The 15,034-nt window shown below is 45.2% G+C and overlaps 1 protein-coding gene across 1 annotated transcript in view; it reads right to left on the bottom strand.

The window, feature by feature from the left end:
* Positions 1-369: 369 nt before the first annotated feature.
* Positions 370-15,034, bottom strand: part of MYO1D (myosin ID) — a 172,543-nt gene continuing 157,878 nt past the window's right edge. Inside the window, exon 22 of the mRNA XM_083709142.1 lies at positions 370-3,034. Coding sequence (XP_083565268.1) covers positions 2,878-3,034 — 157 coding nt within the window. The 3' untranslated portion in view covers positions 370-2,877. The remainder of the gene's footprint in view (positions 3,035-15,034) is intronic.

The raw sequence follows: 15,034 nt of genomic DNA, 5'->3' as shown, positions 1-15,034 counted from the left end.
TTTTTCGTGTATAACATGCCCCTGTGTATAAGACGCCCCCAATTTTTGGGGACTTAAAAATAAGAAAATGGGTGAGGGGGTTGCCTAGAGTTGTTCAGCTTTTGGAGGGGTAGATTGCCTATAATTGTGGAGCTTTTTTTTTTGAGGGGGATTGCCCAAAATTGCTCACCAATTGCACAATCGTCAGCCTGCTTGTCGCCTTCTTTGTTTCAAAACTCCTTGTTCTTGATCCCTTGAGTCATGCGCACTTTAACAATTTTCCAAATACTGGCCTATATCCCTCTCCTCCCCATTACTTCCCTTCACCCATGTGCAATCTTCTCTACATAATATTATTTCTTTGTGCTTCCCAAATACAAAGAGAGAGCATTATTGGGTATAAATGATACTTCTTTTATTTATTGCAATGAATGATGTAAACAAAAATACATTTCAATTATAACAAGGGTGCTTGCCCACATTTCTATATAAACTACATTTAAAAATGTTCATTCCATTATTCCCTCAGGCTTAAAAATCAAACATACAATTAAGGAATAGTTAATTTATAGATAAAACCGAGAAAATCTCTCTTTTCTCTCACTCACGCACATACACACAACAGAAAAGGCACAAATACTGTATATTCATTTAAATCAAGACAAATACTTCATAGCACGCGACATAGCCAGTCTTACAGATTTGGAGAGACTTCCTTATCACACGATTTGTTTATTTATTTTGCATTTCTTAAATTTCTAAACCACCCTTCATCCGAGGACCGGAGGGCCGGTTTCTGTCATCATTCAAATGCAGCAATTATGCCGGGACACCGTATGAAAGTGCTAATTAAAAAGTTTCCATGGCTAATTAGGCTGCTATGAAAGTGAGAGCTGGAAGGCTTTTGAGTAATTAACAGAGAAGGAGAAGAAGACACTGGGGTGGGGATAGGTCCGTTTCGCTACTGGCAACAGGGAAGAGTGCAAACTTTTGGTCGTGTTTACAAGATGGGCCAGGACCAACCTGAACGCCGTTCAGCATAGATGTGCCTGACATTCATTGGAACGAACGCAGGGATGGCTAATGGACTTCATATATGCCATAAGCGGATAAAGACTTCATACGGTATTGACCACCCCAACCTGTGGGCATCTCTACCGAAAAGTACTTAAAAATGTTAAAAGGGTGAGGTCCAGGCTAGCCATAGAACAAGCAAGGAAAGGGACCTAGATGGTGGTCCCCTTCTCTGGAAAGCTGGACCACAAAGATGGGGAAACAGCACAGCCAGAATGGCTGGGAACTGTGTAATAAGGACTTTGTCCATCCATCTGATGATGGTGGGGACTTGCTCCCCAGGAACAAGCCAGTTTGCTCCACCACCCATTAATCTTGGAAGGACATTCCCTTGCTTTAAGAAAACCTGATTCAACCGAAGTCATTCAATGGTCCTACCTGGGTTGTGAGCAATCGCAAAGTCAATGAATCCTGACCTGACCCGCAGTGTCAGGCTTGGTCCCTCCACACCCCATTTACTTCATTTTACTCATTTGGTATTTTGTTTATTTGGTGTGGGCCTTTGTCAGGTGCTCCAGAACAGTGCATCTTGGCCCATGTCTCGAGATGCTGGAAGCGCCCAGGGTCAAGCAAAACACAGCTACTTTGGCACGAGAAGAAAATAAAGCTCGTCGATGAGGCTGTGCCTGCTACCCAGCGGAAAGCCGGAGAGACAGACAAAAGGCAACTAACTATGAGGCTACACTGGCCAGAATGATGCCAGCCGCTTGGATAAAGCACACTGTGAGCTGGCCTGAGCGATCGGCTCCAGCGCTTGCACTAACAGCAGCGTTGTGAAGGCAAATCTGTGCCAAGTCATGCACAAAGGGGAGCCCCCCTCTCTGAAGATAACAGACATACTATAAAGATGGTGCTCTTTCCATCTGTCTGTTGGTGTCCGGGTGCAACCACCTAGAGCCCATCTGGGACTCCAGTGCAACACAAGAACTGCAGCGAAGCAGTTAATGCCAAAAGAGGACACCCTTTCCAGGGCGCAATGGCTAATGCCACCTAGATCAGGCTTCCTCAACCTCGGCCCTCCAGATGTTTTTGGCCTTCAGCTCCCATGATCCCTAGCTAGCAGGACCAGTGGTCAGGGATGATGGGAATTGTAGTCTCAAAGCATCTGGAGGGCCGAGGTTGAGGAAGCCAGGGCAAGGGCAGCCCACGTGCTGCCGTCCAATGTTGTCGAGACTCCAACCAGTAGGGTCAATGGTCAGGGATGATGGGAGCTGAGAGTCCATAACATCTGGAGGGCTCTAAGTGGGCGACCCCTGGCCTGGCACAACCTCTTTGGAACAAAAGGGGCTGGGAAAACTCTGTGGAAGCGGCTGCCAGCCCCTTGCCCCTGTGCTACAGAAAGCCCACCTCTTTTTAAGTACAGATCACTTTTAAAATTAAGGCCTGCATGAAATCCAAAGGGATTTCCCCCCTCTCCTATTCCCTCCCATACAAGGCTTTGGAGTCCCAAGGATTAATTACACAACCATCTTAGGTATGGGGGGGGGGGAGGAATAGGAGGAGGAGAGCAGAGGGATATATATATATATATATATATATATATATATATATATATATATCCATTCATAAAAGGCACTTTGCTAAAACATGGCATGGGAGCCAGTTCTAAATTTATAGCCAGCACAATGGAGGGGCTATTTTAAGCTCCTGCTCAGTGTAGCTTTAGAGATGTCTAGATGTGTGTCACAGACAAACATCTTTACAACCCTCCTCCTCCCCCCCCCCACCATGCAAGATTCAAGGCACAAGAGGAAAGGAAGGCTGCTTAGAGGGGGAGTCTCTCTCTCTCCCTCTCCCCCCAGCCCTCCCCTAGCAGAAGCAATGCTAATTTCCAGGCACACACAGGACGAAGCCTGACCGATCCTTGGTGAAGTTTGGCTCTGATTGGTTTATTCTGGTTTCCACGGAGACGGTGCATTTCCGACCATGCATGCTGCACTGGACCGGATTGGCGACGCTGACTTGCAGGCGGCGTTTCTCACTGCAGGGTAAGAGAGAGAGGGGGGGGGGGCGGCACATTAAAGAAAGAGACTTTAAAGCGTGTGACGGGGAGAAGAAAGGCCACCTTGAACCTGTAAGCTCAGCTCCACCACCTCCTAACAGCTCCGTGATTAACGGCCAAGATTAGAACGGATCATGCAAATGAAGAAAAAGAACCACCGACTCCTTCAGCCACGCTGCTGGAAAGGCCATAAGGGAGGGCAACTTGGGTATTCTTTGGGATGGGGCCAGGGAAGGTGCGTAGATAGAGCTACTCATCCAGGCTTAGGTATAGAGAGTCCCCTCTGTGCAACTGATGGAGTTCCCTCCAAGACAAACCCATTTCTGATATTAGCACTATTACCATATTTTGAAGCTTTTGGGAAAAAGGGGTTTTAATTTCAAGGAATGAAAGCTTTATACCCAAGAGGCATAGGTAGGCAAACTAAGGCCCGGGGGCCGGATTCAGTCCAATAGCCTTCTCAATCCGGCCTGTGGATGGGCTGGGAATCAGTGTGTTTTTACATGAGTAGAATGTGTCCTTTTATTTAAAATGCATCTCTGGGTTATTTGTGGGGCATAGGAATTTGTTCATTCCCCCCCCCATATATATATATATATATATATATATATATATATATATATATATATATTCCAGCCCCCCCCACAAGCTCTGAGGGACAGTGGACCGGCCCCCTGCTGAAAAAGTTTGCTGACTCCTGCAGAGCGACACGAAGACTGCAGTCGTTTTTCCAAAAAGCTTTCTAATACAGTTGTTCCAGTGGAATGAGTTCCAGAGAGTACTTTGCTGTATTTTAAAAAATCATTCCTGATGGAGGTAAGAAGAGGGCCAACTCCTTTGCTCATGTCATGTGGGTGAGACTTGGGTCCTTCCTACACTGGCTTGCTCTCTCCTAACATGCCAACTTAGAAGCCCCACATGAGAAATTCAACTCCAAAGTGAAAAATCAGATCCCATAAAACAGCCCTGTTAAAAAACAAAACAAAAATACGACCCTTGGATTGAATGTCAGGCTTAAATAAAGAGAGTTCACAGTGTTTTTGACAATGCTGTCTAGAGGAAAGAATTTCCAGAAACGTAATGCAAAGAGAAACAGAATATTTAATTTTAAGCTGTTTTTTAGCTTTTAAAAAAATGTAATTTCCATTGCGGGGGTGCAGGACATTCAGCAACTTGCATAATTTGCATGCTGGGTTTTAAGAATCTTCCCCGCTTCATGATTGTAATAAAGTAGTTTTATTTCCCTTACAGGAAAGACAGCTAACAATAATTTTAAATGCAGGAGCTGAACGTGCAGCTGGCAAGATTAACATGCCCAAATGTTGAAATCTGTTTGTGTGGTTTTTTTAAAAAAGTCCTGTATCACTTACTGAAAAATGGGAACAGAATCCCGAAAAGACTGCCAAATTTCTTTTTCTTTTGGAAACCTAAACTATTGTACCAATTCATTGTTTTCTGCCAATGCTTTCCATCAGAAAAATAATTCCCCCCCCCCCCCTTTTAGGGAAAGGACCAAGGAGTGCTTAGATTGCACTTCTATGCACACCTTCCATGGGAGTAAGCCCCGTATGTGATGTCTGCTGAATAAACATGCTGAGGGTTGTGCTGCTAATATTAAATATTAGTCTGCTTTTTTTTAAAGAAAAGAAATGAAAAGGGACAAGACTAACAAACAAGAAAGACGGTGCCCAACACTGATCGCTGTCACGTCAGGGTGCCATCGGGACAGGAGGCCAAGTCTTCCAGGTATTTAATACTTCTTGACTTAACGCCACAGTGAGTTGCATTGAAAATCCCTGATTAATTTGCTATTTTTGCAATGCCTTAGCAGACCCAGATGAACACATGGTAAAGCCCCAGCAGATCACAGGTGGATGCATTTACAATGTGAATCACCGGTGTGTGGGTGTAAGAGAAAACAATACTCTATACCAGGCTTCCTCAACCTCGGCCCTCCAGATGTTTTTGGTCTACAACTCCCATGATCCCTAACTAGCAGGACTAGTTGTTAGGGATGATGGGAACTGTAGTCTCAAAACATCTGGAGGGCCGAGTTTGACAAAGCCTGCTCTATACTCTCAAGCTCATTTGGTTGAGCAAGAATGTAGCTGTTGGATATTGCTTTTACAAAGGGCACTGGCAACAAATTCTCCTTCTTGTTGTATCACCAGAGGTTCCATAATCAACATCATTCCCTCTCACTCATAGTTAACTTTCCTCTCCCATCACCTGATCACATTCGACTAATTGACTCTTGAGTTTTGTGGTATGGTGGAGTATAGGTAAAGCTAAAGGAGCCCTGGATGGTTAAGTCCAGTCAAAGGCGACTATGGGGCTGCGGCACTCATCTTGCTTTCAAGCCGAAGGAACCAACGTTTGTCCACAGACAGCTTTCCGGGTCATGTGGCCAGTAGGACTAAACCGCTTCCGGCGCAACAGGACACCGTGACGGAAACCAGAGCGCAAAGAAATGCCGTTTACCTTCCCGCTGCAGATAGATACCTATTTATCTACTTGCACTGGTGTGTTTTCAAACTGCTAGGTTGGCAGGAGCTGCGACAGAGCAACGAGAACTCACCTCGTCATGCGGATTCGAACCGCCAACCTTCTGATCAGCAAGCCCAAGAGGGCAGGTGGAGAGGTGTCTATCAAAAGGTGGTTTCCATCACTTTTGGATACTGTTATTGCAAGCTAGGGCACTGGTCTTCCAACATAGCTAAGTTGCACAAAGGTGTGTGTTGGTGTAGCATCCGTTTCATGCAGTTTGACTATCATAGGAAAGCACTTTCCATATCATCTTAAAACACAACTCTTTCCCAGGGGCAGTTCACAATGTTCTTTGTTTTTACTCTGACACGTAGAGGACATGTCTGAATTCCACAATTCTGTCAAGGCTGGGGGGAGAGGGGAGATGACATAAAGTTGGGTTGGCTGCAGAATTCAGCATCCTGAGCCCCTCTGTTCTCATTAACCACTCAATTTCTATTCCTCATGCCTGCAAAGTTAGATGTGAAAGGAGATTGGTATACTTTTTCAAAGCTTCAGAGCCAGAGGTGGTAAGAAGCTGTCTAAATAAGGGGACTAGGGTGGCGCTGTGGTCTAAACCACTGAGCCTAGGACTTGCCGATCAGAAGGTCGGTGGTTCGAATCCCCACGATGGGGTGAGCTCCCATTGTTCGGTCCCTGCTCCTGCCCACCTAGCAGTTCAAAAGCACGTCAAAGTGCAAGTATATAAATAGGTACCGCTCCAGCGGGAAGGTAAACAACGTTTCCGTGCGCTGCTCTAGTTCGCCAGAAGCGGCTTAGTCATGCTGGCCACATGACCCGGAAGCTGTCTGTGGACAAACACCGGCTCCCTCGGCCTATAGAGCTAGATGAGTGCCGCAACACCAGAGTCACCCGCGACTGGACCTAATGGTCAGGGGTACCTTTACCTTTTAGCAGTTTTCACTGCTGTGCGTGAACTTCCCCATCTTGAGGATAGGCACTTAAAATAAAACAGCAAAAGCAGAAATATGCAAAATAAGCAAACATATACACATTCAGAATCCTGGCTGCAAGTACAAAACTGTGCATGCACACGCAGAATACATTTGCGTATCTATCGGAACAAGAAGCAGAAATAGCACAGAGCCAGTTTCATCAAAACTTCACAGGAAGTCATTTGCAGACAGCCTCCTGCCCACAGACCAGTTCAGTAACCTCTGCTCTTGAAAGGCTGCAGAAATGATTCATCCAATGCGTGCAACAGAAGCTGTTTTTCTTTCCCCCTTTTAATAAAAACAAACAGCGAGGGTCTAACCATGAAAAACAAGCAGTATTTACTTTTCTGGTTTGTGCCATTGGCCTCTCTCACTACACATTTTAATGCCAACGGGGGCCATGTATGTGTCTGGGGTCACAGTCCACACGTAGAAAGCATGCCTGGGAAGGCAGTGACTGTAGCAGCAATGTCCCTAACAACAGAGGGCTTTTGAAAGCTGGCTTCAGACTCCAAACCGTAACTAAGAGCTCAGTGCTTCAGGGACAGTCCCAAACAGAAAAGGCAAGGCCAGATTCAAAAGGTTGGCTCACAAATAATGGGAGACAAATCCAGGAAATCCGAAATCCCAAGGGGGCAGAAAAGGCTATTTATGTACACGACCCCGGCTGCGCGGATGCTACTGGCCCAGATATGGAAAGAAGATAAAGTCCCTACCAGAGAAGAATGATAGATCAAGTTGATGGACTATGCCGAAATGGCAAAAATGACCGGAAGAATCAGAAATCAGGAAGACCAAATTTTTAATAAGGAATAGGGAAAATTTATAATTTATCTTAAAAACCACTGTAAACAGTTAAAACTGTTAGCAGGAGTGGAGTAGCACTTGTAGTTTAATGGTGAATTTTGGACATAATGGAGATGTGAAAGATTTGGATTATCATAAAAGATGCAGGAGGAAATGATTAACAATAGGATCCACAAAGGGGAGGAGGGGGGAGTCCAGAAGATTCCTTGGAATCTTGTTTTTATGTTATATATTGGATATGTGATTGTAAAACTCTGATTTGAAAACCAAATAAACAAATAACAATAAAAAGAATTCTCTATGGGTTAAGATAAGAGTCATACTATTATGCTACTGACACTTTTCTTACATGATTGATTATGTGCTCTGCATTTTTCGGCGGACATCTTTAGGTGTACATGTTGCACAATGCACCTGCCCTTTGTTGCTGCTCACCATTAGCAAGGAGCAGGGTGGATAACTCAAAGTGTCTTGAAACAGCTGTGCATGCCTGCGTGCACCAGAGAAGAAAGGGAATGTACCTGTCTGTTCTGGTGTTGCTCCCCAAGCTAGCACTTGCCTGCCACCGGTCAACCTAATTCTCTCGTGTCCAAGCCCAAGACTTAGACAACCTTACCAGACAGCTGCGCATATTTCAGGTGTCATAGCACCTACCCAAACAAGCACAACTTGTTGAACCCATCTCCTGTGAGCACCTCCCCTGGCGTTCATGAGAGCTGAACTCACAGGAACTTATTTCCAGTGGAGTATGCCCCATATTTGTTTAATCTACACCCCCCACCCTACAATGTAAAAACATTTCACAAAAACTATTGTGCAACTCTGCTTAACATTTCTTTCACAGGGCGAAACTCCCTCCCTAGCAAATTGCCTTATGAGTTATACAATAGCAGGTAATTGAAAGCTATGTTATTTTGTGAATCGGTGTCACCCTTGCTGTTATTTTTAAATTAAAAAACACAACACTATCCTCTAGTTCCCCGAAAGAGAGAAAATGTAATAATAATGATAGGGTGGCCAGAAGACAAAATGAGTCAGAAAGCTGCAATACATGGCTTTCTTGCCTAAATTGTTTTTGGAGAGATGAATGTGGTAGACAGCTGGACTGAAAATGGTACCCAAACACATGAGAGGCAGGTTCTAGCAGAGATGATCTGACCTTAGATTATCTCAGAGTCCTCTTTACCTCAAAGGCGAACAGACCCAGGGAGCTATACTGCTAGGCTTACTTATTAAATGAACCAGCGGGTCTAGCTCAGGGATAGGCAAACTGAGGTCCGGGGACCGGATGCAAACCCATCACAAACCCATTTCTGATATTTGCACTATTTCCGTATTTTGAAGCTTTGGAAAAAAAGGGTTTTTAATTTCAAGGAACGAAGCACATCAAAGCTTTATACCCAAGCGGCATAGGTAGGCAAACTAAGGCCTGGGGGCTGGATCCGGTCCAATCGCCTTCTCAATCCGGCCTGTGGATGGTCCTGGAATCAGTGTGTTTTTACATGAGTAGAATGCGTCCTTTTATTTAAAATGAATCTCTGGGTTATTTGTGGGGCCTGCCTGGTGTTTTTACATGAGTAGAAAGTGTGCTTTCATTTAAAATGCATCTCTGGGGTTATTTGTGGGGCATAAGAATTCGTTCATTTCCCCCCCCCCCAAATATAGTCCAGCCCACCACATGGTCTGAGGGACGGTGGACCGGCCCACGGCTGAAAAAGGTTGCTGATCCCTGCTCTAGCTTCAGGATTTCGGAGTTTCTTGCATGTGGGCAAATGGTGCTGCTCGCATTCCATTTTGCACCCAGTGTGCTTCAACGTCATGGAGAGAAGGTTTAAAATGGAAGAAACGTGACAAGCCAGAGATCACTTCAGCTAGAATATTACTCACACTGTTCCACGGAAGAAGCAAGAGAAGAGAAACAGTCTGTGCGGGAGAAAAGGAGAGGGGTGGAGGGTTTTTGAAGGGAGAAACCACTGCTTTCAAACACTACAACTCTCTTGGTCCCGGTCACCATAGTAACCTGGATATTAGCCGTTCAATCTGATAGTGCATCACTGCCAGCCAACCAGAAGATGTGACTGTCATACATGCTCTTATTTGGCTGGGGGGGCGGGCGGGCGGGGGGGCCTGCCTCTTCTAGGGATGCCTGCTTACGACCGATCGCTTATTAGTATTAGGGAAGGCCAACGTGAGCAGCATTTTGCAATCCTCGTTCATCTGCACAGCTCTGCAGCACAACAGCATTTATTCGGGAAATGCACAGGCACTTGCAGGTGACTTCTTCCTGCAACATCTAACGCTCGCTAAACAGGACGTGGGACAGGAAATCCACCCACCCCCACGCAGAATGGGGTGAGCTTGGGGATACAAGTTTCTGGTTTTGTGCTCCGTTTTGCTCCGCTGCTCACAAAAACCTTGCAGCTGTTGGGAGATGGAGCTATTGGCACAAGGTGACCTCTGGGTGGATTGAGGGCATAGGGCAGACTGAACGCCGTGACCCAGCACACTCGCAGAAAGCTTCCCTCTGGAAGCACTGCAAGATCTGGAACCTGAACACAGAACCACCAAACCGAGCAGTTTTGTTCACTTAAGTGCATAGCTCGTACTGGTTTGTTCCATCAGCCCAAAGTCTACGACAAGCAGGCCCATTTTGCGTACAACACATCCGAATAGTAAGTCCATTCAAGGAGGACAGGTCACAAAGTGTCTTCAGGGTTCATGTCTCCAACATCCACTTCACATCTTTGGGACTTCTCTCCATGAACAACTTGCCAACATCCAGGGATCTCTTAAAGACACACACTATCAGGGCTTTCAGTGGCAATGGGAAGATATGGAAACTTTAACTTTAATTTTACTGGTTAGAGGAAAGTTCAGTCGCCCACTCCAAATAATCTTGGATAAAGAGAGCAAAAACAAACCAAAAAGGAATACATCAAATAATGGCTATTGCTCACCATCCTGAATTAGTTTCCGTGTCCGTTTTTGTTTGTTCTTGGCTATAACCTGTATTTAGCTGATCAATAAAATCTGATGATGATGATTACTAGCTGTTAGTTAAGAGCGGCATCAGCAAAGTGGCTCTAGGCCCAACCCAAAAAAGAGGGCACCATGGCAGTTCCAAAGCTGAAGTTTTAGCAGGTAAGGATTGGAAGGTGTAGAATGCTTGTGCATCTCTCTTTGTTGATCAGGACGGCAGACACATTCCACCTCTGCAGAAGTTCAACTACAGCGCCTGAGCTAGCAACCCTTAAGCTAGCTGTTCCCCTGCACACCTCCAGGTACGTCCAGGATGTAGTAGAAACATGTGGTGCAATGCCTAACTCATTATGGGTGGCAGTGCTTTGCTATTAGCCTATAAAGATCTGAATTATTTGGGATCCAAATATATTTCCAACCACCAACTGGCCCAGGAATTATGATCAGTAGGAGAGGCCCTGGTTGTTGTCCCCATCTACAGAAGAAGCTGGGAGGGTGGTGGCATGAGACAGGACCTTTTCTTGGTGGAGACACCCTGGTTACAGAACCACCTCCTGGGGAAAATCAAATCTGCCCCCACTTCTGATATTTTTACATGTAAGTTGAAGACTTTTCTGTTTGCCCAGGCATTTGGAACATGAAAGCTGTCCTGGATTGTGGCTATTTGGGCTATCACTGATGTTACCGATTTCCATCATTGATTGTGTGGTTTTTATTTGATACTTGTCTGTTATGTTATCATGGTTTGTTTATTTATTTTATTTATATACCGCTTTATACCCAGAGGTCTCAGGGCGGTTCACAGAAAAGATCACAATATATAAAATCCAAATAAGAACAATAACACCCCCCCCAAAAAAGAGCCACATTTTAAAAGAGTATAGGATGTCAACAATCAGGTCAACCAAAGGCCTGATTTAAAAGGAACATTTTTGCCTGGTGCTATATAAAGAAGGCACCAGACAAACTTCCTTGGGGAGAGCAGACAGGGAGCCACTGCAGAGAAGGCCCCGTTCTCGTGTTGCCACCCTCTGAACCTCTCAAGGACAAGGCACACGAAGGAGGGCCTCAGAAGATGATCTCAGGGTCCAGGTAGGTTTGAATCTTCACTTATGCTATTCCAGCAAAATCAGCTTCACATGAACCAACAGCTTCTTGCTCTAATCTCAGTGAACAAGATGAACAATAGCCAATACAGTGGTACCTCAGGTTACATACGCTTCAAGTTACAGACTCCGCTAACCCAGAAATAGTGCTTCAGGTTAAGAACTTTGCTTCAGGATAAGAACAGAAATTGTGCTCCGACGGCATGACGGCACCAGGAGGCCCCATTAGCTAAAATGGTGCTTCAGGTTAAGAACAGTTTCAGGTTAAGAACAGACCTCCAGAACGAATTAAGTACTTAACCCGAGGTACCACTGTAGTCAGCTCCAGTCTGGTACCCCTCCAGGTGTTTTGAACTACACCAGGTGTTTTGAACTACATTTTCCATCTGCCCCAGCGAGCATGGCCCACTATCAGGGTTTAGGAAAGCTGAAATCCCAAACATTTGGATGGCACAAGGTTGGGGAAGGCTGCCTTAAGTAAATAATATAAACAAGGGCTCCTCTTTTCTTCTTTTTTCTTTTTGCAAGACCCTTTTAAATATTCAAAAGATCTCTTTTTTCTCTTTCCTAGGCCAGCGGATGCCAGCTTTTAAGACTGGGGACAGGGCCTTTCCTGACCAGACTGTTTGGGAGCTGCCTCCCCACCCCCAATCTACATTGCTGGGCTCCAAGTACAGGGAAATCAGTGCAAGAATGGAAAGGACTTGTCTTTCCCCTCTCGAGAGAAATGCCTCCTCATCCCTCTGAGCGTGGCTGTTCTTATGCAGTCTTGTAGTGAGGATATAATGGTGAAAGAGGAAGAAAAGGCATTTGTGCCCTCAGATCCTCTCCCAAACCTTTAGTCTGCCAGTAACTCACTGCAGAGCTCAGCTTCTTCCTGTGACCTACCAGTTAATGATGGCTGATCTAGGTCATGGCTAGAAAAGGTATTCAAATTCCCAGGCAAATGTTGCTCAGCCCAGTCTGTGGGTTACAGTCGCTATGAGACTGAACAATCAAGTTGCAAATTCCCAGCTGAAATCTTGCCTATGCTATGAACTGAGGACATGACCTTGGAACAGTTTTTCTTTGGGGGGGGGGAAGGAGGGGAGGGAGGAAATAAATGCATAGACTAGCATACAGGATTGCTGTAAGAGTTCAGCAATTTCAGTGTGCTCTTATAAGCCGTATAGTACCTTGGTTCCCGAACTCAATCCATTCTGGAAGTCTATTTGACTTCCAAAATGTTTGCAAACCAAGGCATGGCTTCTGATTGGCCCCAGAAACAATGCCGACAGCCCAAACCGGCATTCGGCTTCCAAAAAACATTCGCAAACCGGAACGCTTACTTCCAGGTTTGTGATGTTTAGGAGCCGATTTGTCCAAGAACCAAGGACCACTGTAAATGTGGAGCAATTTGTTTTGGTCTTTCCAACTATTTTATTTTATTAGAAATGTTTACCATGCTGTTCCAGAATGGGGTTCATACAAATTCAGCGTAATGAATTAAAACAACATATGACACTAAACTTCAATTAAAATCATTATCTTTGCAGTTTGCTAACACCCTGGATTTTACGTATCTTAGAGGTGCGACAGGAGTCAGCCTTAGGGGGCAGAGTTACTAGGACATAAAGGAAGCCACCTGCTTTCACAAATACTTGCAAGGAAGTGACTGCAGTCACCAAAGGCGACTCACTGAGGATAGGAAATCTGAAGCCAAGGAGGCAGCACTTATGCAGAGATATTCTTCCAGAACGACACAGGGTGCTGAAGGGGTAAATAACATGGGGAGGGAAATCTATATTTGACCTCTTCATGGTGCCTGGAGGGAGAACGCAAGGCAAGGTAGACAACGTTAAAACAAAGCGACAGCTCACACTCTAGGTGACTGGCATCAACCAACAGATCTCAAGAGCCTGTAAAGGAAAACCACAAATTTATCTTCCAAGAAGGAAGTTTCACAACTAACTGAGATGGCCTGCTCTTAACCTTTTAAAACTGCAAGAAGAACTGAAAACATTGTTTACCATGAGTTTGTTGCAGGCTGCTCAGGGCTGGCTTACGCTGCAATTTGACAGAATGTGGCACCTGACCTCCGCTTTTGACTCTATCCCTAGAGATAGGCTATGGCAGAAGCTTAGTTACACCAACATAGACAAGAGACTCCTCCACCTTCTTATGGAAATTCATAATGACATATCGGCCAGAGTAAAATTTGGCCCTCTGGGAGCTCTTTCTGATTCTTTCCCTCTGAATAAAGGGGTCAAACAGGGATGCCTCCTGGCCCCTTTTCTATTTAATTTTTACATCAATGACATCGTTACAACCATGAAGGCCCTAAACCAATCTGCCCCCTCTTTACAACAGCTCAAGATCCCCATATTACTCTATGCGGACGACATGGTGATACTGTCTTTAACCAAGCAGGGCTTAAACAACATGCTCAGAGGGCTCATGACATATTGTGATACCAACTCCCTTAAAATCAATTTCGCCAAAACCAAAATTCTTACTTTCGGCACAAAAACTCGGAAGCAATTTTGGAATTTTGAGGGCCACTCTATTGAATATTGTTCAGCATCCAAGTATTTGGGTATCACTTTTCAGCATGGGCTCAGCTGGTCAGCGCACCTAAATATGACCATCCTGGCTGCCCGTAGAACCATCAAAGGCTTGGAGAAATTCTTCTATGCAAAAGGCGGCCAGTTGGTTCCACCAATCAGAAAAGCATTTATCAGCCAAGTCCTCCCGATGTTACTGTATGGGGTTGAAATCTGGGGGTGGAATTTAAAAACACTACAACGGCTCGAGATTCTACAAAACTCTTTTGCACGAAAGTTACTGGGTCTCCCCAAGGGTTGCTGCACAGTTAAGAACAGAAGTGGGCCTCCCCTCCATTGTAGCGAGATCCCACATTAGAATTATTAGTTTTTATTGTAAATTAATCAAAGCCCCAGATTCCCTACTAGCCAGGCAAGCCTTTTTACCTTGTTCTCATAGCAACAAATGGTCCAAGGCTATGGAGACTATTGCTGCACGCTACTCCCTCCCAGATCTGGACACGCTGTCATCTTGGGACCAACATAAAATCCGGGCCTGGATTCTTACAAGAGACGAGGCCATGGACCGGGCACAGTCCACCACAGCTCGCCTCTCCATGTGGCTCCCTAAAGTGAAAGTGGTAAGATCACTTGCCAACTACTTGATAGACCTGACGGAGCCCAATTTGAGAAGAGCCTTTACCATGGCCCGTTTCCATTCTATACCCACGGCCTTCTTGCAGGGGATTTATTCTAAGACCCCTATTACTCAGCGTCTATGTCCATGCACAATGAATGAAGTAGAGGACTTCATACATTTCTTTTTCTACTGCCCTATTTATGAGCCAATAAGAACTAAGCTCCTCCTCTTGATCCCGTCCACCATCACATCTAAGGAAGACTGTTTGAAATCGCTTCTTGTGGACGCAAATCCCCAAATTTCACGTGGGGTGGCAATCTTTATACTCCAGGCTTTGAAACTCAGGGCTACTCTGACTGGGTAGTGTGTTCTAGACCTGGACCTGTTTTAATTCTTTTTATTACCTTTTTAACCTAATGTGCCGAGCCTATTTTGGGGCCATT

This window comes from Podarcis gaigeae, assembly GCF_964106915.1.
Source record: "Podarcis gaigeae genome assembly, chromosome: 13".
NCBI lineage: Eukaryota > Metazoa > Chordata > Lepidosauria > Squamata > Lacertidae > Podarcis > Podarcis gaigeae.
This window is presented reverse-complemented; position numbering and strand designations above follow the sequence as displayed.